Here is a 22,980-nt window from a genome sequence, read left to right as displayed (position 1 = left end):
ACAGGTGCGGCCCCGGGCCACACGCACACCGTACACAAGCACGCGCGCCGGGCCCTCTATGCTAGCGCTGAGAAGGTGGCCGTGCTCACCCAGCACGTTTATTTACTAATTTGTATCAATGAACGTTTGTGCCCGTCTTCTCCCGCCTCTGGGTACCAGGGCCGCTGCGTTTGTCCCCGTGCAGGACACTTGCTGGACCAGCATCGGGGTTCCCCGACGCTGCGGGCGGTGGATGGGGACTACAAAAGCAGTGGAAGGGTGTCCCTATGTGCCGGAGAGGAGGGGCTGCAGAGACAGCAGCCTGGGACGCTGACGGGGACTGGGGAACCTCCAGGTTCCGTAGGGTAAGAGACATATGGCGGGGGTAGGGGGGCGGACCTTAGCATCGGAGGTGTGAGGATGTAGGGATCGGGAATGGGGGATTTGGCTTAGGGGGATTGGGACTAGTAACTGAGGGGTCCCTGGAGATAGGAGCCAGCAAGATCCCGCGGGTTGGAAGCTCGGGACCCTAGGCACAGGTTCGAGGGCTTTGGGCGCCTCCCAGTCGTGGGGGCAGTCAGGTCAGGAACTCCGCTGCTGGGGCTCCGGCCCAGGAGGGACTGCTCGGAGCTGGAGGAGGAGGCCGCTGACCTGAGGAGGAAAAGAGGAAGGGAAGGAGCCTAGAAGCCAAACAGGCACTAAGCGAGTGCGCACCGTGTGTGTGCGGAGGTGTGTGTGGTGTGTGTGTGCGCGCGTGTATGTGTTTGTGTGTGTGTGTGCGCGTAGGTGCGCGCGCGTGTGTCTCATCTCGTCCGTCTGTAGGCGCTGGGCTCAGCGAGACGCCGGCGAGAAAGAAGAGGAGGCGAGAGGTGAACTGAGTTTGATCCTGCGGCGGCTACAAGTGGGTCCCGGGCGGGCTGCGGGCGGCGGGCGGCCGGGGCGGGGCGGGAGGCCGGGCTGCACTCTACAGCTCCGGCCGCGGGCCCGGCCTCTCACCACGCCTCCGGCTTTGTGAGCGCGCGGGTTGGGGGGGAGGTTGCTGGCGCTGCGCCCACGGCTCAGCCTCCCGCCTCTATATAAACACACGCATCGCCTCGCTTTGGACTCAAATTCACATTGAGAGAAGCTTTTAAAACCACCAGCCCTGAAATCCTGCCTCCTGTTTTTCCCCCTCTTTCATTCCTTTTGCCTTCCTTTCTTTTTTACCCCTCTCTTCCCCTAGCAGCAACTCCAGAGCCGAGAGACCGCGTCCCGGGACGGACTGCCTTTTCTTAATTGATACAATAGCCCAGCTCGGGTTTTCCACCTCCTCCCCCAACCCCACCCCGCCTCACCCCTCCCGCCCGCTGCCGTCGCCGCCGCCGCCGCCGCCGCCGCCCCATCGCCCGCCCGGGGCTCTGTCGCCGGCCGCGTCCAGTCCCGGCAGCGGCCCTCCAGCTCCGCATCCGCGCTCGGGCCGCAGCGCCCGCCTCGCCGCCTCGCCCGCCGCGCCCGCCGCTCCTGCCTCAGGGGTGCGGCGGCTCTGGGGCTCGAGCGCGCCGCCCGGGGCAGCCCAGGGACATTTGGGCTCCGGCCTCTCCACTCGCCTCGGCTAGGGAGCTTTCTCCCTCGCCCCCAAAGTTTCTGGGTTCGTTGGAATTTTTGGATTCAGGAATTTTTTTAAATTCTTTTTTTACCTAGGAATTTTGGGGCCATACTGCAATACTTTTGACAAATCGACTGCACTTCCTCTCCGCTAGCTCTCTGCCCCCTTCTTTTTTTCCGAGCAGGGAAAGGGGCTTACGAGAGAGAGGCTCCCTCTGGACAAAGTTTTCCAAAGTTTTCCGAGTGTGATGGTAGCGGGGAGAGCAAACCCACCAGCTTGACTCACGGCTTCATCTCACCACCCCTTGAGCAGCCCCTAAGCCCGCTATAAAGGAACAAACAAACAAACAAACAAACAAAGTTACACCCCAGTCGCCTCGTGTCTCCTCTCTTCTTTTAGGCAATTTTTTTTCCTCCCTCTCTCCGCTCCCCTCGCAGCCTCCATTCCCCTTCCCTCGGCCCCTTCCTCCTCATTCTCTGTTTCGGCTGGAGGTGCCAGGACCCCCGGCCGCAGCCTCCCCTCCCCCGTCGCTCCGGTCCCCTCCCGTCTGGCCCTCCCCTCCCCCGCCGCGGCCGGCACAGCCAATCCCCCGAGCGGCCGCCAACATGCTCTTTGAGGGCTTGGAGCTGGTGTCGGCGCTGGCCACCCTCGCCGCGTGCCTGGTGTCCGTGACGCTGCTGCTGGCCGTGTCGCAGCAGCTGTGGCAGCTGCGCTGGGCCGCCACTCGCGACAAGAGCTGCAAGCTGCCCATCCCCAAGGGATCCATGGGCTTCCCGCTCATCGGAGAGACCGGCCACTGGCTGCTGCAGGTAAGGGCGCGCTCGCTCCGCTGCTCTCCGGGGTCCGCTAGCTGCGAGCGTTGGGCTGACGGAGCGGCGGGCCGGCCAGGGGGCGCCGGGAGCCTGAAGGCACTGGTCCCCGCCCCGCCCCTTCCCTCCTCTCTGCTGCAGCAGCCCAGGCTTCCCCAGCCCGCCGGCAGCGCGGTTCCGGGACCACTGGCGCTCGCTGAGCAGGTTCAGGGGGCTGGTAAGAGGGGTTCCTGGACCTGAGGGGGCTCCCAAGATGGACTTGCCTGGGTTGCGGCTGGCCTGGCATGGGGGCGAGGAGCGCCCTGGGGGCGCCCAGCGCGGCGCGATCCCGAGGGAGCTTCAGGTCCTGAGCCGCTTTCGCCGCCCCTCGGTGCTCGAAGCCCCAGTCGCCCTCGGCTTTCTGGGGTTGGCTGTGTCGCTGGGAGCCGAAAATTGAGTCGGAAGAGGAGGGGGCTGGTGGCAATTTGAACTGCCAATTTAAAACTGTGTTCCGGCGGCGCCGTCGGCCGCGCCAGGTACGGTTGCCCTGGTCCGCGGTCCGCGCTGGTGTGTCTGTTTTGTGGTGGAAGAGGAAGAAGGTAACCCAAAGAAAAATGAGAAGCCTGAGAAGCCAGGGCTCTAGGCTTTCGGGGAAAAGGGTCTATTTACTTATTGGGTGGGGACAGTTTGGCAGGAGAGGGAAACTTGGGAGAGGTGAGTGTGGGATCCATAGAGAGAGTGCGTGTGTGCTTGTTGGATGCCGCACAACCCCACTCTGCTGGTGATAATGGGGGTGGGGCGAGTCAGGGACCAGACCCAGGTAGGTAATGGGGAGATTAACCTAGAGTTAACCTCATCAAGTGGTAGACAATCGCTTTTGCAATGTGATACACACCAGTTTTCTTCTTGGGGTATGGGAGCGCCTCTGCAGTAACTGCAGGAGGTGTATTTGTGCATACTCGCGTTTGTTCTGTTAGCGGAAGCAGGGATGTCCTGAAACTGACAATCCCCGCACCAGAGAGGTGAAGCGAAAGGTGAGCGCTGGGACCTGTGGGTTTAGAGGTGCGAAAGCTTGGCTTGAAATTAACAGACGCGTGCAATCCGCGCGCTCGCGCGCGCGCGCACACACGCACTCACCCTGCCCCGGGTGGAGTGACAGCGGAGCGGGGGCGGGGAGGGGGCTCGAAGTTCCTCTGCCCTGTGGTCTTTCCACGTCCCGGATTTGGCCCATCTCTTTTTGCGGTTGTTAGTGCAATGAGGTGGGGGTCCCTTCAACCAATGGAAGTATCCCCCCCACCCCCGCAAAGAAATCCCCAGAGCCTTTCCCTCGCCACCACACTTAAAGGGTCAACTGCAGCGGTGCTCTAGGCTCTGGGCCGCGAATTTAGGAAATAAAATAACTTGGGCAACGGCTCCCGCCTTTTAGAGCCTGTCTGCCTGCTGAATCCACGGTCTGTCACCAGCCACCCCCACTTCGTTTCCTTACCTCTCTCTGCCCCCCTCAGGTTCCCATGACCTTTTCTCCGAATCCCACAAAAGCCCCTGGGGGTCTGCGTCCAACCTGCACAGAAGTTAGGGAGGAGGAAACCTACGCCTCCCCATCCCTCCAACCCGGGGCCCTAGATCTGGCGTGGGGGAGGGAAATAGGGGGTACGTGTACAGAGCGCCTAAGGGGTTAATAAGAGCCCTCTGAATCCCAGCGTTATTTTTTCGGAGTCATTTATCAGATTTTACGGGGGGACCTCCAAGGGCTCTCCGTTTCCACCGAGCGCCATCTAAACAGAGCCCAGGGCTAAAAATACAACATTTTTGTATAAATTGGACTCGCGGCCCGAGCGGCCGCCCCTATGAAAGTCCTCTTTGTGAAGACCGTGGAAACGGCAGACAAATAACTCTTTATTAATGCCACAAAAAACGCACTTTAATTATAGTTAGGCAGATCAGAGGCAGGGGGTGGGGGCGAGGCGGCGGCGACCTCGGAAAATTCACAACCCAACTTTTGTGTTGAAAGAAAAGAAAAACAGAGGAAAAGGAGGAGAGGAAAGACGGAGAGTGAGACGGAGCGAGGGAGAGGGGTATAGCAGACCGAGGGAGGGAACCCCTCGCCTCACCACCCGCTCTGTCGCACCCCACCTCCGCCTAGATTTTTCTTAAAGGGGTAGACGCCGTCTAGAAGGGCTGCACGGTGGGGGGAACTCTCCCCGTCCTCCAGCCTGGAAGGGGGACAGCGTTCTCGCGGCCCAGCCCCCCTCCTGGCTGCGCCGGCGCTCCCGGCTCGTTCCCCGTCGCGCGCCGGGGCCGGAGGCGCATGTGGAAAAGTGATTAGGGCTCCGGGTTCTGCAGAGTCACTTTTCGGCTGTACTGGGGTGTGTGCACATTTAGCTGGAGAATAGTTTTCTGTGGAAAAAAGAAAAGTGAGGAGGGGGACCAACCCGGGATAGGGAGACTGAGTTGTCCCCTCGGGGTTGCAGGACCAGGTAGATCTGGAGCCCGAGTCTGTACGCCGGTGGACTGGCAGGCGGGGCGGCTAGACAGGTGGCGCCCCTCCCCTTTTCGCCCGGTGCTGCCCCGGCAGGAGAAGGGTTAACGTGGGGTGGGGTAACTAGTGCCGACGTCAAAGGTGAGCGGGACGCCCCTGCTCCCGCCCCTCTGAGGTCTCCACGGTTTCCGGTACCCGCGCCGGGCCGGCTCCGCCAGCCGTTTCGAGAGCCCGGCAGGGCCCCGGCCCCGCCATCCTCGGCTCGCGCCGCCACAGCCGGGGATCTGGTTACCTGCGCGGGTCGCCCTGCCCGGTCCCGCCCCGCCCCGCGCTCGGGTTCCAAACTCCAGGGCGGCAACCAAAGTCGGTGTCCGTTATTTCCAGGTCAAAATGCATTAGGAAAATCGCGGCTCTCGGCCCGTGACCCCGCCCTGCAGAGTCCTCCGAGGGCCGCCGGGTCCCTGCGCGGGCCACACCGGACAGCGGAGGAAACTCCAACCCCCATCTGTAGTTGCTGCCTTCGGGCACCGACCGCTTACCGCTATAAATAATCTTTGGCCTGCGGCCACCCCGCGGGGTCTCGCCAGCCCGTGGCCCGGAGCCTGGAAATATTTATTCCGAGAGGCTCCCGAGCGCGGGGGAGGGGGGGGTTGGAGGCGGAGACTCCCGCTTCGGGTCCAGCTGTCCGTGATACCTCTTTCCTCTCGAAAGTCATTACTAAAAAACAGCCTCCTGGGGGTGCCCCTGGGCCTCCGCCTCCTTGCATTATTTATTATCCTCTAGGCCCTACTTCCCAGTTCTTGTGCACGCTATGAAAAATAAAACCTGCGTGCTTGTCTGTGTGAGTGTGTGTTTGGTGGGGAAGGGGGCAGGTGACTGTGCCCCGCGTTGGGGTCCGCCACCCCCCCTCGCGGGCCTTCTGCAGAAGTGCACCCTGAGAGAGACCCCGGTGTGGCTCCCGCAGGGTTCTGGCTTCCAGTCGTCGCGGAGGGAGAAGTATGGCAACGTGTTCAAGACGCACTTGTTGGGGCGGCCGCTGATACGCGTGACCGGCGCGGAGAACGTGCGCAAGATCCTCATGGGCGAGCACCACCTCGTGAGCACCGAGTGGCCTCGCAGCACGCGCATGTTGCTGGGCCCCAACACGGTGTCCAATTCCATTGGCGACATCCACCGCAACAAGCGCAAGGTAAGAACTCTGTCCTCTTTCTTCTGTGCACTCCCTCCCCTCACCTCGGGGCAAGGAGTTCCTGGAGCCTGGGGAATGTTCCCCTACCGAATCTGTGCCCCCCTTTGCACACCATGCTTGAAGACACCGCAGTTCACCGCCGACAAGGCCTCGAGTCCGGATCCAGGGCCTGCTCCGGCCTCCCTCCTCTTGGTCCCTTATCATGCTGGCCGACTGCCGTGGGCACCACCAACGGTGGCTTGGAAGAGCTTGAGCATGCGGGATCTGGGGTGTCCAAAGCCCGTCCTTGCCTTGCTCCTCAGAGCTGGAAAAGGAAGGGGGCGGGACAGTTGGCCGGCGTTCGCCTTTTCGCCACGTTTCCCAGGGAATTCCGAGGACTGGAGAGCGATCATTCTAAAATCAAAGCTGCCCTTCCCACCACAGGCTGCTTGAAGGGAGGCGCGGGCAGGCGGTTGCTCGTGGAGGTTGGGGACAGCTTGTGGGCTGCGGTGGCTGGGCCTGGTCAGAGAAACGTGCGGCGAGCCTTGGGCCGTGGAGCGCACGGGCCTGGGCCATGGGGGCAGGGCGGGCGGGGGGAGAGCAGGCGAGGCACGAGCGGGGATCAAAGCGCACCCACCCCCCCGAAAGAGGAAGGGCAAGTGGGTGTTTATCCCTTGGATTTCCCGAGCGACTGGAGGAGGCGCGGAGGAGGCGCGCACGGGGCAGGCCTCCGCCCCTCCCGGCTGAGCTCGGCTACCAGCGCGGGCAGCACGTGCTGTTTGAACTGCAGTAACCCGAAAGCCGAGCCGGAGGGCTGGCCCGAAGCCGCCAGGAGGGGGGCCGCGCGACCTCCCCGACTCCATTTTTTTCCATTGGGTCAGAGAACTCACCCAGGTTTGAAACCTAAGGAAAAGGAGAGGCAGCTTCCCATCCGGGAGCGGTGGCAGACCCGGGAGGTGGGGAGGCGGACTCCCTCCGTCAGGGGCCACATATGCTGTGGTCTTGGTGAAGATGGGGAGCGCTCTACTTGCAGACGCATCCTGTAGCACTTGAAGTTCTCTGAACAGCCTGTGAAGGGTAATTCTTAACTGCAGACAAAAGAAGGAGCGGTCAAACCGAGGAGACTGGGCTGCATCCCTGCCCCCACCGCGTTCCCTTATACAGCATGTATTTCAGGAACTGGAAACGGGCTCCCAAAGTCCTTTCTTCCATCTGCCCTACTCCTAGCTGGAAGCAGTTACCACAGCCTGGGGGCGGCGGGAGAGGGGTTCTGGGGAGTGGCTGGGAGGGGCTGGAGGCTTCGGAATGAAGCCTCGGCTTTTCAAAGGTGTTGGGCAGTTATTTTTCCCTCAGCCTTTGCGACTCCACCTCAGGCCCATTCCAAAGAGCGAGGAGAGCGGAGACTCAGCTCCAAAGGAGATGGCTGCTTCCTGAGCGCTGCTTTACAGAGGCTTTGGTCAGAGGGGTATTATTGTGCCCTTTTCACGGAAGGGGCCACTGAAGCGTAGAGCGGTAGAACGAGACTTGAACCAGGTCAGGAGACAAAGAAAATTTCGGGGAGAGCCTGCACCACCGGACTGCAGCGTCCACGGGAATAGTCTCTGGGCCCGGGAGAAGAGTCCTCCTCTGTCCGGCCTGCCTGGGGCTGCTGGAAGCTGGGGTGGACAGTGAGGAAGGAGGTGTGGCCAGGACCAGAGTGTGGGGTGCAGAGGGCTTTGGGGTGAGGGCGTTGTCTTGGGGTTCCACCCACCCTGGGCCTGACTTGGCCTCGGGCCTCCAGGTGTTGGCTGGGAAGGGCTTGCCTGGAAAGCCCCAAGGTTTTTTTGGCCTACATTGTCCATTTAGAGGGGAGGGAGAAGGAAGGGAGGGCGCAGATGACCAGGAATATGGGGGATGGGAGGGGGAGGGCTGGGACTGGGGTCAGGGCAGAAACTGAGAGCCTTGGCTGAGGTGTGATGGTTCCTTATTCAGAACAGCCAGTCCTTTAGCTCCCTGGGGGTGAGTGGGGAGTCACCAGAAGCTGGTTCATCCTGCCAGGGGCCTGAGAGCCAAATGCAGGGCCCCCTCTTTGTGTGTAGCAGTTTTATGCTTGCCATGTGAGGCATGTTGGCAGGGAGGGTCGAATGAGAAATGGGTAGTCAGCCAGATGAAAGGATTCTTCCCCCCAAATCTCCCTAACTGATGATTTAAGTTTACTAAACTCCACGGAAGTCCTGGGGCTGGGTAGGTAGAATCTAGCTGGAAGCCAGGAGGACACTCAGGGCCACTGTTTCTAAATATCCATGTTGGTCCTGGAGAGAACTGCTCATCTGCTGAACCCAAGGCCTGGTGGACTGAGTGTGGCCAAGGTGGGGGCTGCTGTGTGTCGCACACACCTCTTTATCTGGTCCATGCTGCAGTTAGGGGCCTGGCTACAGTGTGGGCTGCTGGGCCAGGACTGGCCTGGTTAGGAGGTAGGAGCGGGAAGTGGGGCCCAGGTGTGCTGGGGCCCGGCTGGTGGGGAACTGGAGCGTCACTGTTTCCATTGGGGCTGGTGGCCCACCCTGCCTCTGGGAGGTCTGACCAGATGTGTTGGAGGGGGCTTCTCACTGCCATCACTGTGCTCCAGGTGTTTGCCCTGGCTGCCCTGGTGGTCTTGGGCCAGCAGGGGTGGGGTTGCCAGGGAAAAAGTCCAGAAAGTCTTGCCCAGTCTAACAGAATCATCTCTGGAAGCCAGGCCTGTGTCCTTGCAGCCAGGGCTTCAGACTCCCTCCCTCCTCCTGGGTTACCCTTCCCCTGCCCAGGGTCTGGGGTGTATCTGATGGATGGGGGAGGGACCCCATCCCTCTTCGTGTGTAGAGAGGCTGGAGTATTGCTGTAGAAGGACAGATGGAGTCTGGTTAGGAAGGTGGGGGTGAGACAGTTGTCCAAAACATGGAGAAGGAGCTAGGGAATCGTTCTAGAAGCTTCCTATGCCCAGTCCTACCCACCAGGATTGGGCCTCTCCTCTTCTTCTTTGGAGATAGGACTGGACCTCTCTGCACCAAGAGGCCAGCAGCTTCAGGACACCCCAGACAGTGGCCTGGAGATACCCTCAGGGAACTTGGAGAGTATTTCAGGGGAGGGACTTAGCCTTGGAGCCTCTGAACTGGGGAGACCTCAGGAGTGGTAGTCTTGCCCCTTCTACCCAGATCCCTGCCTACAGGGCCTTCTGGGACTGAAGCCAAGGTGGGGGACTAGGCTTTGGAGGTAGAAGTCAAGAAACCCTGCCTGTCCATCCACCATCCCTGACTTTGGCCCCATCTTGGAAACCTTGTGCTCCTGGGGTCTGTGTTGGGATGGAGAGGCCAGGAGGTGCCTCAGCAGGAGGACGGTGCCAGGAGGACCCATGGTTATGGGGTCCCAGGGAAGGCTAGCCCACACCTGGCTCTAGGAGGCCTTTGGACCAAGGCACAACCTCTGGCCACACAGTCATGTCCACCAGGCTCAGCTCAGGGCAGAAGGTCCAACCTGTGTTGGATGGAAGGCCAGTGGCACAGCCAGGCAGCTCTGCTGCTGGGAGCTCTGCCCCAGCCCCTTGGCATAGGCACAACGCCTTTGTTCTGCCAACACAAGTCCTTCGCCCAAAAGTTACTGTAGCACCAGTGGGTGGGCACAGGGGCTGCTGAGGGGGCGGGTAGCAGCAGCGGATCTATCTGAAGGTCAGTGGGGGAGGGAGCCCACAGTCAGCTGCCAGGACGCCTGGGAGTGGGAAACTCCCTCTGCATGCCCTTGTGCCAGGCAGCAGGTGGGTGGGCGGCGTGGATGCGGGGGCCAGCCCTTCCCTCTGTCCCTTCTTTCTGTGTCCTTCTCCCAAGACGGGGAGGGGTCCAAGGCTGTGGTACTGATGTGTTTGCTCACTCTCCCAGCCTTGGAAGATGAAGGTGGCCTTGGTGGGGAGTGGGAAGGTTTGGTGGGGTCTGCCCTGGCCCTGGGCCCCCCAGGCTGGCTGCTGTATCTGTCCTGGGTTCCCTAAGCCTAAAAGGAAGCAACTGCGGGGCTCTGAGACATGCCAGGATCACACCAAAGTGGCAGGGACAGCTGGCCTCACCCTGAGAGTGGACTTCACTGTAGAGGACAGTCCCCTTCAGGACCCTTGGATAAATTCAGAGCCTACCAGGGCTGGCAGAGGGCAGCTCTATGGAGTCTGGAGTGGTGGGAGGCAGGGAGTTCAGGGCCTCTGGTGGGTGTGGCCAGCCACACTCTGGACTGTGACCTTGGGAGGCCCCTCCCCATCCACGGCTTTCTAAGGTGGGGTTCGTGGCGGCTGGAAGCGGGAGAGGTAAGAGCGGCCGGGCAAATCTCAGATTCTGTGGCTTGGCAGGTGTCTGCCAAGTGCTGCCCGCCCCTCCCCACCTTGCCCCCCTTGTGCTGTAGGTATGTGTGGAAGAGTTAGGGCAGTGGGGAGCATGTCTCCAGGTGAGATGATCACAGCTGGAGTCAAATCAGGGGCAGGCGCTCTGCTCTAACCGCTGGAGCCTGTTGGGGGTCTGGGCCAGCCTCCCAGTAACCAGAGGGGCTGAGCGTGCCCAGCCCCACAGGCCCGGATTGGACATTTCCAGTTCTGGGTGAAGCTGCCTGGCATTTCCACTGGGCCAGGGTGAAGCTGAGGCAGCCAGGCAGCTGGGAAGATGACGTCCTCTCTTACCCCCCTTGCTTGAATATAAAGTACACACCTTGGCGTCACCCTGTGCGGACGGCTGCCTCAGCGCCTGCCTGCCCTCTGTTATTCTTTCCACTCCGCAGGCTGAGGCTCCGGTGGCTTGGCCGGGTGGCCTGCCCAGGCCCCCACCCCTCCTGGGCAGCCGCTTCCATTCCTCCCAGTCTGAGTCACTGGCCTGGGCAGTGGGTCCCCGCTCCAGCTCTACCCGCTCCTGCTGCCCATCCATTTGTCCATCTGTCCACACCTGCCAGCAGAGAAGGGGGAGGCTATCTGGCTGAGCAAGCGCGGCCCATAGGGCCATGGGGGTTCACAAAGCGACTCCCCTCCCAGGGCACAGGGTGAGAGGCAGGAGGGGTGAGGAGGCCTGCTTGGGGAGAATGCATTTGTAGAAACAATGATAGGGAATTTGAGCCTTCACGAGCCCCTGCTGGTGCCCCTAGACCCTTGTGGGACCAGCTCCCACTCCGGAGGGAGGGAGAGAACCAAGGGGTGGACTCCTGAGCCTATTGTGTCCTTGGGGGCTTGGCAGGGGAGTTGCCCAAAGCCATCCCTCAAGGCGACTGCCCTCCTCCCTCCTGCCCAAGCCTCTGAGGCTGCAGCAGGTAAACCTGGATGGGCGCTCCTGGTCTCCTGTGACAGTACCCTTGCTCTCTCCCCGGCACCAACCCTGGTGGGGAGTCCATACCTGCCACTCCCTCTGCAGGGCTTGTCCTGGGCCTGGGCTGGCTCCCAGTGACCTTTGTCCGGCATTCTTGGCTGACTTTTGGGAATTCCGAGGGAAGCCCCAGAAGGAAACAAAGCAGCCGTGGCTCCTGCTATGCCTGTGGTCAGGGAAGTAGCTCCGGGCCGGGAACCCTTCGTTTCTTCACAGGGAGCCGCTCCCGGGCACCTTCCCAGTATGCCCGAGCCCTGACCCCAGCAGGCGGTGGCCTGAGACCCAGCGCGCCCTGACGCAGCCCTGACCGCCCTCTGCCCCAGCCTGCGCCTCTGCCTCCACCCGTCCTTTGTGGCGGGTGGTGGTTTCAGAGCTGCCCTGGCTTCGGGAAGTGCCTGCGTTGTTACATCTGGGCACAGACCCAGGGATGAGGCCCTGGAGGCTTCCTAGGGCCTGGGAGGCCCCTATGCCTGTGGAGCAGCTGGGCCAGAGGCAGGGGCATGGACCTGGTGACCTCTGAGCCCAGCTCGGGGCCAGTGTGCCCTTCACCCACCTTTGCTGGGCTTCTCATTTGGGGGATTTCTCTACCTCACGGTGAGCTCTGAGGAGCGTCATGGACAGCCTGGCGGAAAGGCCCTCAGAACGGCCAGTCAGGCCTTTTGTGAACCCAGCGGAGAAACAGCTCCAGGAGGGGCAGCGGCCTGCTGGCTGTCACTCAGCCAGTCAGACACTGGCCGAGAGTGTCCTGGTCCTGCCTTCACTTTCCTTTTAGAAGCCCCAACCCCAGGGGCCTGCAGGTGCCGGGTGGCAGTGGTTTTTCTGGCTCATTCTAGCTCCTGGCCTTGCCCATGGACCCCTTCCCCCCAGGGGTCAGGTGTGGACCCCTGCCCTTGGAGTCCTTCGGTCAGTCCCTGGGCCCTTCTCTCTTCCTAGACTATCCCTGCCTGCCCTCCAGGGCCCCCAAGGCCTGGGAAGGAGCAGTTCAACAAGCCATCGCTAGAGGGCGCAGGAAACGGAGCCCACGGGGCAAGGCAGGGCTTGTCTGTGGGTGAAGTGTGGGCCCTCCGTGCTCCCCCTTTTTAAACCCTGGGATGGCCCCTCCTGGGCCACTGTAGCCCACATGGGGTGTGTGCGTGGGGGCTGGAAGGCACTCCCCAGGGGATTCGAGCATTGACAAGTTCTGGGCCGCTTTGAAGGGATAGCATCTACTTAGGGGCAGGTGGGGGCTGCTGTTCAGGTGCTCAGTGGATTGACGGGAGGCCACCTGGCTCCACCTCACTGTCTACAGATGAGGAAACTGAGGCTTGGGGGAGCGGGTAGCCACTTGGCCATGATCACACTGTAAGTTGCTGGATGATGCACAGCTACAACTCAGCCCCTTTCCTGTCACCCCACCGCATCTTAGAGCCCGCCGGTTTCTACTTCAACTGGGCCTGGTGGACGTGGCCTCCGGGGCACGGAGTGAGAGGCAGGAGGACCAGGTCTCCCATGTGCTGGGGGCCCTGGTCAGCTCCCACCCTGCACCCTCCATGACAGAACACCTAGTCTGTCCTGGGCTGGCTGGCTCTGGGCCAAGTATGACCTCTTGGGCCCTCCCTGTCCCACCTCTGGCCTCCCTGTCCTGCCATGGAGGCCTGGTAGCCGCAGAGGGATTTTCCTGTCCCCATCTTGTTTCCTGATGCACTTTTCCCTCCTGTGTGCTGCTGTCTGCCCACCCTGTGGCTCTCTGCTGTCTGTAAGGGGCCCTTCACTGGCCAGTGCTGGGCTTTAGGAGAAGTGCCCCTTCTCATTCCCCCAAGACCCTTCATTTGCCCAAGGGCTGAACCTAGAATCCTAAGGACATGAGGGTTGGGGTTGAAGCAAACAAGCATTGCCTTTATCCATCACTCTCTGAAGGGAGGCAGCAGTTAGAGTCCCCTGGAAATTCCCTCAGACCCCCAACACTGGGCAAGGTGTGAATGACCCATCTGGACTTGGGCTGATCTAGGTGACCTCCTATCATCCTTCTACCTCTCTGCTGTTCCTCTGTAGCAGGAGCGGCCCCAAACAGTGCAGGCCTCTCTGCCCCTCGCCGGCCTCCTGCCCTCCCTCCCTCCCTCCACCGGGAATTTCGGAATGAAAGTGCTATTGTGAACGCCTGGCTGGGCCACTGAAGGGCCAGCACTGTTATTTCTGCAAACCAGCCCTCCCATTAGCCATGCAGGGCCCAGGCCAGGAAAATGTTACCTTTCCTCCCTGAGCTGACTGCAGGGGAAATTCTCACATTTACAGTTTGTGCGGTGGTTGTGTTTGGGGGGCAGTTGGGGAGGGCGGCGCGTGTGTGTGGTTTGCATGGGGTGGGGTGGGGGGCTCCCTCTTCTGCACTGTCCCTCCCCTCCCAGCCTTTGCTTGGTGCTGGTAGCGGGGGTGCTCCCCCTTCTCATCTGAACTCTGGTGGGATGGAGGTTGCTGCTTATGAGCGAGACCCACAGGCTATCGGTAAATAAACTAACGTGCTCCCGTCTCCTCCACACATGAAAACATGTGCGGGGGAGTCCTGGGTGAGGAGGGCAGCAAGGGGGGCTGCGCAGGCAGCCGGGAGGACAGAAGACGGGGAGGTGGGAACAGGACTCACTGCCTCCTTACAGTGGCCCTGGAAGATGCAGGGAAGTCACAGGGCTTCTGGTTGTCTTTATGATCTTTGGGGGTGGAAAGCCATTGTCCCCATTCCCCCGCTGCTTTTGGACCTGGCCACACTGAAGACCTTTTCATGGCACAGCTGTTAATAAACTTACTAGAATCTGCACCCAGTAGGTGTTTTCCAGCAAGTGATGACAATTTTGGTTCCCAGGAAGTCCTGCTTGAGGTCTAGTCTCAGGCTCTCTTGCTGTCCCCCATGGAGTAGCTATCCCCCGATGGCCTTCCCCTACTTTCCTGTACAGTCCAACGACTGTGCTCCACTTCTCCCGGGCACTTCCATCCTGTGTCCCGGGATTCCGAAATGGGCTTCTGCAATGGAAGGGTGGTTCCCCGCTCAGCTGCCACTTGTGCCCCACGCAAGCCACATCCCTCGAAGACTTGCTGACAGCTGGCCTGCCCAGCTCCCAAAGCTTTGTGATTGTGTGGAAGCTGAAGTTCTCTTTGGCCACATTCATCCTTCAGGCAGAGTGAGGGGCTGACCAGGGGCGGGCTGTGCCAATCAGCTCACCCACCTGCCTCTCTGCCTTCCAGGTCTTCTCCAAGATCTTCAGCCACGAGGCCCTGGAGAGTTACCTGCCCAAGATCCAGCTGGTGATCCAGGACACACTGCGTGCCTGGAGCAGCCACCCCGAGGCCATCAACGTGTACCAGGAGGCGCAGAAGCTGACCTTCCGCATGGCCATCCGGGTGCTGCTGGGCTTCAGCATCCCCGAGGAGGACCTTGGGCACCTATTTGAGGTCTACCAGCAGTTTGTGGAGAATGTCTTCTCCCTGCCTGTTGACCTGCCCTTCAGTGGCTATCGGCGGGTGAGCACCCAGGGCCTGGGAGGAGATTAGCAGGAGCATCCATGAGCCCCCTCTCTGGGGATGGGTGGCTGACCTGACCCCTGAGTGGGCACCTAGGCACAGGGTACATGGACAAACGGGAGAGGTGTCAGCGTGGGGTAGGAGGAGGCTGGAGTCATCCCTGGTGGTCCCAAGGCTCGGATGGGAGCCTGCCCTTCTATATGAGTGACAGCCCTTCCCCCTGCAGGGCATTCAGGCTCGGCAGATCCTGCAGAAGGGGCTGGAGAAGGCCATCCGGGAGAAGCTGCAGTGCACACAGGGCAAGGACTACTCGGACGCCCTGGACCTCCTCATTGAGAGCAGCAAGGAGCACGGAAAGGAGATGACCATGCAGGAGCTGAAGGTGGGGTGGGCGTGCGCCCCTCGCTGGCAGCACCAGCACCCAGGCTCCGTTCTGAGCTTTCCTTGGGTGGAAATGTGCCTTGCCCTTTCTAGCCCCTGTAGTCCGGCCCCACACACGCTTTCTGAGCAGTGGCTGGAGACCGCGAAACCAGAAGCGAAGTCTGTGTCCCCGCCCCTGCTCTGCAGGATGCCATGGGTGCCCTCCCTTCTCTCCCCATGGCCTACAGGGAGCTCAGGCCTGGGAATGATCTTGGTTCATTTCCTAGTCCCAATATCCTTGGGAGGCCATCTAGGGAAATGCAGGCCCACAAGGGGAAGCCACTTGCTTATCGTCAGCCTCAGCCCTTGGGGAAGATCAGGGGAGATTTGGATGCGAGGTCTCCTCCCCTACCCCCAGCCTTTTCAGGTTGCTGGCACTTTGCATGCCCTCCCAGCCCCCTGGCCCATGGTGATCCCGGCTGTGCTCCGCACAGGGCCTGCTTGCCCTGCTTTGGACAGATGTTTCACCGGAGGAGGGCTCACTCGCCCATCCCCACCTGGGCTCTGCAGGCCCACTCCGCTGCCGGGTCCCCACGTACACTCACTGCAGCCTCCCCTGCCCGCTATCTTTGCCTCCCCGTATTCTAGCGCCAGCTTCTTTCCTGGGGAGCTAGGAAGAGCCAGAGTGGCTTTTCCACTATAACAAGCTTTGTGATTTGTGGGTGTTGCCATGGCCAGTAATGGACCCAGGTCCCTTCATTCCCCTCTTTGGGCCCAGAGTTCACATTTGTAAAATGCAGGGCTTGCTATGAGATGACCTGCTGGGGCCTTTCTATGGGGAGCCCATGGCCCTGGTGTCCTGCTCTCCAGAGAGCCCTGGCAGGCTCTTTAGGTCCTCAGGAGGTCACCTCCCCTCAGCCTCATCCCAGGTCTCCAGGGGAGTGGCCCCAGGCTGTGGCCCCAGGCTGCCTCTCAGACCCCATTGGCTCCCCTGACTACCCACCGAATGTCCTCCTCCTGCGATGGAGGAAGGGGCTGGCGCTGCTAGTGGGAAGGCCCGGGTTTAGACCACATCCCCCACACACGCACATGCACACCCGCTGCGCAGGGCCTTGCTCCTTGGGATTTGTTGTTTTTCTCCTGTGAGCCCATTGCATATCAGGCCTGTGGGGCTGGTCCAGGAACCCAGCAGTGAGTGAGAAGTGGCCCCACTCCAAGGGACTGGAGGCTTCTGCCCTGGGTCACAGCAGTTGTGTCTTCTGCCCAGCCACGGACTGGCTGTGACCCCCGTGTCCATCGTGACACTAGTGCTCTGGCAACATGAGACTCAGAGGAAGCAGAATTCACTGCAGGAACCATGCAGGGCCCAGCACAGATGACCTGGGCACACGGGCCGCTGGCCGAATGGGGTAGCCCCTGCCTGGCTGAACCCATACCTCCAACAACGCCTCTCCTCTGTGCCCTGCAGGACGGGACCCTGGAGCTGATCTTTGCGGCCTATGCCACCACGGCCAGCGCCAGCACCTCACTCATCATGCAGCTGCTGAAGCACCCCACGGTGCTGGAGAAGCTGCGGGAGGAGCTGCGGGCTCATGGCATCCTGCACAGCGGTGGCTGCCCCTGTGAGGGCACACTGCGCCTGGACATGCTCAGCGGGCTGCGCTACCTGGACTGCGTCATCAAGGAAGTCATGCGCCTGTTCACGCCCATTTCCGGTGGCTACCGCACTGTGCTGCAGACCTTCGAGCTTGATGTGAGAGAGGCTGGGCCTGTGGAGCCGGGGGTGATGGGGGAGCGGGGGCACCGGGATAGGAGCAAAGCGGGAGACCAGCCTCCATTTCAGGGACATCAGGCTTGATGGGGAAACAGTGCTTACTTTCAGTCTCATGAGAGAAGTGCGCCCCAAATGCATCAGATGAAGCCAAGTTGGGTGTTATATGTGAAGTCACATGTGCACATCTACAGATAAGGGCTTGGACTAACATGCTGAGTGGAGCTGGCTGGCCAGGCCTGGGGGGGCCACAGTGGGGTGTCTCTAGGAAGAGACAGGTCTTGAACATCTGGGACTGAGCAGGCAGGGGGCAGTCTTAGGCCCTTCGTGGGTTATTCTGGCTCTCACCACCCGCTCCTCGGCCCCCATCTTGCTCCAGGGTTTCCAGATCCCCAAAGGCTGGAGTGTCATGTACAGCATCCGGGACACCCACGACACAGCGCCTGTGTTCAAAGACGTGAATGTGTTCGACCCCGATCGCTTCAGCCAGGCGCGGAGCGAGGACAAGGACGGCCGCTTCCATTACCTCCCATTCGGTGGCGGTGTCCGGACCTGCCTGGGCAAGCACCTGGCCAAGCTGTTCCTGAAGGTGCTGGCGGTGGAGCTGGCCAGCACCAGCCGCTTTGAGCTGGCCACGCGGACCTTCCCCCGCATCACCTTGGTCCCCGTCCTGCACCCCGTGGACGGCCTCAGCGTCAAGTTCTTTGGCCTGGACTCCAACCAGAACAAGATCCTGCCGGAGACAGAGGCCATGCTGAGCGCCACAGTCTAACCCAAGGCCCACCTGCCTCAGCCCAGCCCAGGCAGCGGGGTGGCGGTGGTGGGAAGTAGAAACCTGTGTGTGGGAGGGGGCCGGAACCGGGAGGGCAATCGGCCCCCATACTTGCCCTTCCCTGCTCCCCCTCCCTGGCAAACCCTACCCAAAGCCAGTGGGCCCCATCCTTCCTAGGGCGGTGCTCCACTTCTGGCTCCCGCTTCCCTCCAGCCACTCCCCATTTCCCACCAGCTCAGCCCCTGGGAAGGGCGTGGCGGGGGCTCTGCATGCCCGTGACAGTGTTTGGTGTCAGCGCGTGCTACAGTGTTCTTGTGATGTTCTGAAATGCTTCCTTCCCTCCGTTCCTTTTGGACCCTTTTAGCTGGAGCCGGAGGACAGGAAGAGCGGTGCCCCCTTTGGTGCACTCTTCAGTGCCTCCCTCTCCTGCGCCCCCACTGCATCTGCCCAGGAACAGCATCCTGGGTAGCAGAACAGGAGTCAACCTTGGCGGGGTGGGGGCTGCCTCCACCCTGGAGACTGCCCTTCCCTGTGCCCCTGTTCCCACCCTCCCTCGCCGGTTTGGACATTTGAAATTACCTATTGCTGCTACTTGTTCTGTCCTCCGACTTTGGGGCAAAGGAGCCCCAGGCCCTGTCTCCCCAGCATCCTCCCTGGTGGCCCTGGGCAGGTGCACTGACACCCCCACCTTCCCATCCCCTGCTGAACGGGGCCCTGTTACACACACGGGCCTGAGGTCCATGGCTCGTGTGCTACTTGCCCCCATATTTATTCACTGATAGAGAATCTTGGGGATGCTGGGGTCTGGAGCGAACATCTCCTCCCCTTCACGCCCTAGCCTGTGTTCCAGCTGTCTTGGCGAGACTTCTGTGAGTGAAGAGGAAGGGGTCTCTGGTCAAACCCAGCCCCCGGGCCTAGGGTTGAAAGCCTTCCCCGGCTCCAGGCATTATTTGGGTTTAATCTTGGAGGCTCACTCCTGGGCTGAAGTCCAGTGCCTCTGCCTTGTCCCTGGTGGAGATGGGACATGGCCCATTGCCTCCTCCCTCTCCTGTCAAAAACCCTGATCAGGTAGATTTGGAGGCGGCCGCCATTTCCTGCTTGGCCCCTGTTCACCCCAGTGCCCCTGACTCCAGTGCATCAGTATGGGGAAGGATACGGGTTCTTCTGACGGGGAGCCAGGGCCTCCGTCTTCCCTTCCTTAACCCTCCCCTTTGCCCTCCACCCTGAAAAAGGTGTCCTTGAAGTCCCTTCCACCTCTATGCCACTGTCTGCTTAGCCCAGCTCAGGGGTAGGGAAGAGGTGAAAGCGTGGGGGAGGTGAGCGCAGCGGCAGTTCTGCCTCGGAGCTGACTCCAGGGCCCCGTGTGGTCTCCGGACAGCTGCGGGAAGGCTGCTGCAGCTAGAGCTGACGAGGCGGCTATGTGCAGTTTGTCAGGGGATTGGGTTGAAAACTGGCCAGTCGGGATGACTGGGTGAAAGAGGAGTAGCTCCTGCCACTGGCGTTTTGAGTGTTGGCAATTTGGGATGCCTCCTGGGGATGGTCTGGGGGCCTTTGGTGAGTCTCTAAGCAATTGTGTCTGTTTTCAGATTTTTCCTTGCTTTTGTGTTTCTCTATTGGTTTTTGATGTTGTAAAAGCAATGAATCCTCTTTACAAGAAAATCGAAAACATAGAAGAATGAAGGACATGCCAGTCCCCGATCGCTGCTGTGAGCACCTCAGCGGCTCCCTCCAACCAGATACCGTAGGCAGCCCCACAGACTGACCCTGACCCCACTCACCGCCACCCTGACGATTAGACTATAGGAACGGGCCCATACCACACAGACTGCTCTCCAGTCCCGAGTCTCAGATGTTTCATTATTTCCTACTTTTCCACTACTAAAAAACAGTGTGGAACAGACATTATTGGCAAAATTGATCATCCCCAATCCTGAAAAACAGGCCGGAATGGGTAAAGACTTGTCAAAGCTTGCAACATAGCTACATGGTGCACCCGAACCTGTACCCACCCATCCCCCAACACAAAACGAGTGTCCGGAAAGTTCATTTGCCTTTAAACTGATCCAGCTGGCCCTAAACCAATTGTTTTTGACTGAGTATCTAGGAGAGCAGTAAGTGGAACTTCAGACAACAAGCGCACTGGGTCTGGTCCGGGTGACGGGCAGGAGGCATGGGGCTGGGAGGTCTCAGGGCCTTGCCTGGGGGTGGCCAGCCTGGTAGGGGGCAGAGAAGGAAAAGCTGAGGGGGGTTCCTGTGAGGGAGGAAAGAAGGATCATTTGCCCTGCTGGGTATCAAAGGCAATGAGAAGAGAGCCGAAGAAAGCTCTGGCTGGCTGACAGGCCCCCTGTGTTGTAATTGGTCCCTCCTTTCAGCTCTCTGGTGAGATTCTCGTGTCTGTGTGTGTGCGCGTGTGTTTCATAGAGCTAGCGTTAGATGGGTGATGTTTCTTTCTTATCATCCCTAACTATTGTAACTTGACCTTAACAAGACAAACCCCCCGCCCCCCACAAAACTCTTCCTGCCACGGGCTTGCAGATTGAAGCACTTTCGATGTAGGGCGCTGGCGTTTGTGTTCTGGGCACCACCGTGACCCTGCCCAGATGGCTATAATATTATTTTATACACAAACATGTTTTTCATAAATGTTATAATTTTGTGTCTGTCTTTATAAACTATTATAAGTACTATTTTTGTTATAATTCAAAATAGATATTTAGTATAAAGTTTTTGCTGTTAAATATTTGTTATTTAGTAAAATATGAATTTTGCTCTATTGTAAACATGGTTCAAAATATTAATATGTTTTTATCACAGTCGTTTTAATATTGAAAAAGCACTTGTGTGTTTTGTTTTGATATGAAACTGGTACCGTGTGAGTGTTTTTGCTGTCGTGGTTTTAATCTGTATATAATATTCCATGTTGCATATTAAAAAAGTGAATGTTGTGCATTTTGTGATTTTGGAAATACTCAATGTGGCTCTTTTATAGGCTTCTATAATAAACCGTGGGGACTCGCCCTTGTCTCCGTTGCCTCTGTGCTCTCTGCCTTCTCAGCCTTACTGAAAGGGTCCTCCCCGGCCACCTGTGTTCACATCAGCAGCGCCCCATCCACCTTGTCAGTTAGGAAGTTCTTCCCTAAAAGTGTCCCGTGAGGCCAGTTCACCATTCCTTGTGTGCAGGCACAGAGATCTGTGACAGAGTCCTGGGAGGAGGAGGTTCCTTGGGGAAGGAGAAAGAGAATCGGTCAGCCTATATGGGGAAGGGCAGCTGGGAGGACACTCCAAGTGCGGCCATGGCTGGCTGTGCCAGGTGTTTCGGGGCTGGACAGGGGGACTGAGACCTCTGAGTCTGTCTTATTAACTTGAGCGAGTACACTGATGTTCACAGTCACGTGACAAATTAGGGCGCAGAATTCAGTTCTTCTGACGTCTGGCCTCGCGTCCCATGCCAGCACTTCTCAAAGCCTGTTTCATGGGTGTTGTGGGATCACATAGATTCCATGATCAAATGAGTTTGGGAAATGGGCTAAACACAGTCATCCTGGTTCCCCTCCTGCAGGCCTTGTCAGAACCTTGAGCCACAGGATGTGTAGCCTCAGGGGTAGTAGAGTATGGGGTGAACATGGGCTGCAGCATTCTCCAGGCCTATTTGAGGACTGAAACCCTGTCCTCTTTCGCCGATGATCACATTTCATGGAAAGATCCACGGCCTATCATAGAGGCCTGAGGCGAAGACCTGTGATGGGCACAGCTTTCAGGGCTGAGAAAACCCCAGGTGGTTCCCGGGATTGAGGGGCTGTGCTTGGGGAGGGAGGGCAATGAGAGACAGAGCCTTGGCCCCTGGAGTTGCACACTGGGAACCAGGAAAGGCCACAGCGTGGCCAGGCTGGCCCCAGCCTCCGCCCTGCCCTGGTCCCATCCCACAGCCTGAGGGGGAAGGCCCACCCCTGAGCTGGCCTGAGAAGAGCCTTTTTGCGGCTGCAACGTTTCTTTTCCATACAGTCAAGTCAGCCCTAACCTCAGCTCAGAGCACCCTGGCCCAGGCACGCCCTGAGGTGTAGGGCCTCACTCTGCCTAGGTCTCAGAGCCTGGCCACCCAGAAGAGAAGGACCCAGCATCAGAGCAATGTCACCAGAGCAGGACACTCAGCAACCCTAACCCCAGCTCACCTGCTCTGGTGTCCTTTCTGCTCACCTCTCCTCCGCACTGTGACGCGGCCCCGTCCTCCACTCTCCCCAGCGTGGGGAAAGGGGCAGGGGACTTTCCTAAAGCCACAAAAAGCAGAAGGTAGTACTGGTGGCCTGCCCCACCCACACATGCCCTCTCCAAGGGGCTCCCTTGGACAGAGGCCCCCAGCATCCTGAGAAGCAGTGAAAAGCCCCAGCTTCCACAGGGAGTCGCGCCAAGAAAGGCGGTCATTTTCCAGAGAGTAAATTCCATCCGTCCCGGTGGAATGCCCCATGTGGCAGCAGAGGCAATGAAAGCATGGTCCCTGGGCTGTCCTCGGCCTGACCACCCTGCTTGGGGTAGGCGGGCCCACCTGGGCAGGCGGCTGGCCCTGTCATCACCCAGGCTGTCCTTGCCTCTCCTCCATGGGCCCAGTGGGTCAATGACGTCCCCGACACGGTCGCCTACCCTCGGGATCTCCCAGCCTGGAAGGAGAACACAGACCGCTGTGGACAGGCAAACATGGACTCTGTTTGTCCAGGGATTGGGGCGCCAGTTTGGAGGGAACTCACAGACCGCACATTCTGCCACCTCCCTGCACTTTTCCAAAACAGCCTGGTCTTTGCTGGGCTGGGTTGCCCAGGGTGGCCGGGGCTGGGAGCCAGGGACAGAGCTGGGGAAAGCAAGGCTAGGGGACCAGCGTGGGGGGTAACCAGATGAGGACAGAGACACGGCTCTGCTGGCTCTGCTTAGCTCTGACATGCCTTGGAGGGGAGACAGAGAAGCAGGCAAGGTGGGGAGAGGGAGAGAGGGACAGATGAAGAGAGAGGGAGGAGAGAGAGGGAAAGGAGGTACAGAAGTGAAGAGATGGGGAGGAGGAGAGAGCAGAGAATGCCCGTGTCTGGCCTCCCAGGAGATTCTCATTCCAGCCTCTTCGGCTTTGCCTCCTCCCTGTAGAAAGAATCCCCTGTGTCCCTAAGCACTGGTGCTCTGAGACTCTGACCTCCTCCAGTGGCTCCTCCATCCTGCACAGCAGGCAAGGGACAGGGGACCCCAGAAAGGTTTCCATGTGAGTGGGGTGCTGTAACA

The 22,980-nt window shown here is 59.8% G+C and overlaps 1 protein-coding gene across 1 annotated transcript; it reads left to right on the top strand.

Annotated features, from left to right (window-relative positions):
- The first annotated feature begins 1,890 nt into the window (after positions 1 to 1,890).
- Positions 1,891 to 20,742, top strand: CYP26B1 (cytochrome P450 family 26 subfamily B member 1). The gene is made up of 6 exons (XM_007970256.3): positions 1,891 to 2,373; positions 5,796 to 6,020; positions 14,546 to 14,821; positions 15,048 to 15,203; positions 16,650 to 16,934; positions 17,332 to 20,742. Exons 1-6 carry the CDS (start codon positions 2,170 to 2,172, stop codon positions 17,722 to 17,724), a joined length of 1,539 nt encoding a protein of 512 aa, XP_007968447.2. The 5' UTR covers positions 1,891 to 2,169; the 3' UTR covers positions 17,725 to 20,742.
- Positions 20,743 to 22,980: the final 2,238 nt, after the last annotated feature.

The sequence above is a fragment of the Chlorocebus sabaeus genome, chromosome 14, assembly GCF_047675955.1.
Source record: "Chlorocebus sabaeus isolate Y175 chromosome 14, mChlSab1.0.hap1, whole genome shotgun sequence".
Lineage (NCBI taxonomy): Eukaryota > Metazoa > Chordata > Mammalia > Primates > Cercopithecidae > Chlorocebus > Chlorocebus sabaeus.
Note: the sequence above shows the minus strand (reverse complement) of the source record. Positions and strands in the feature narration are given on the sequence as shown.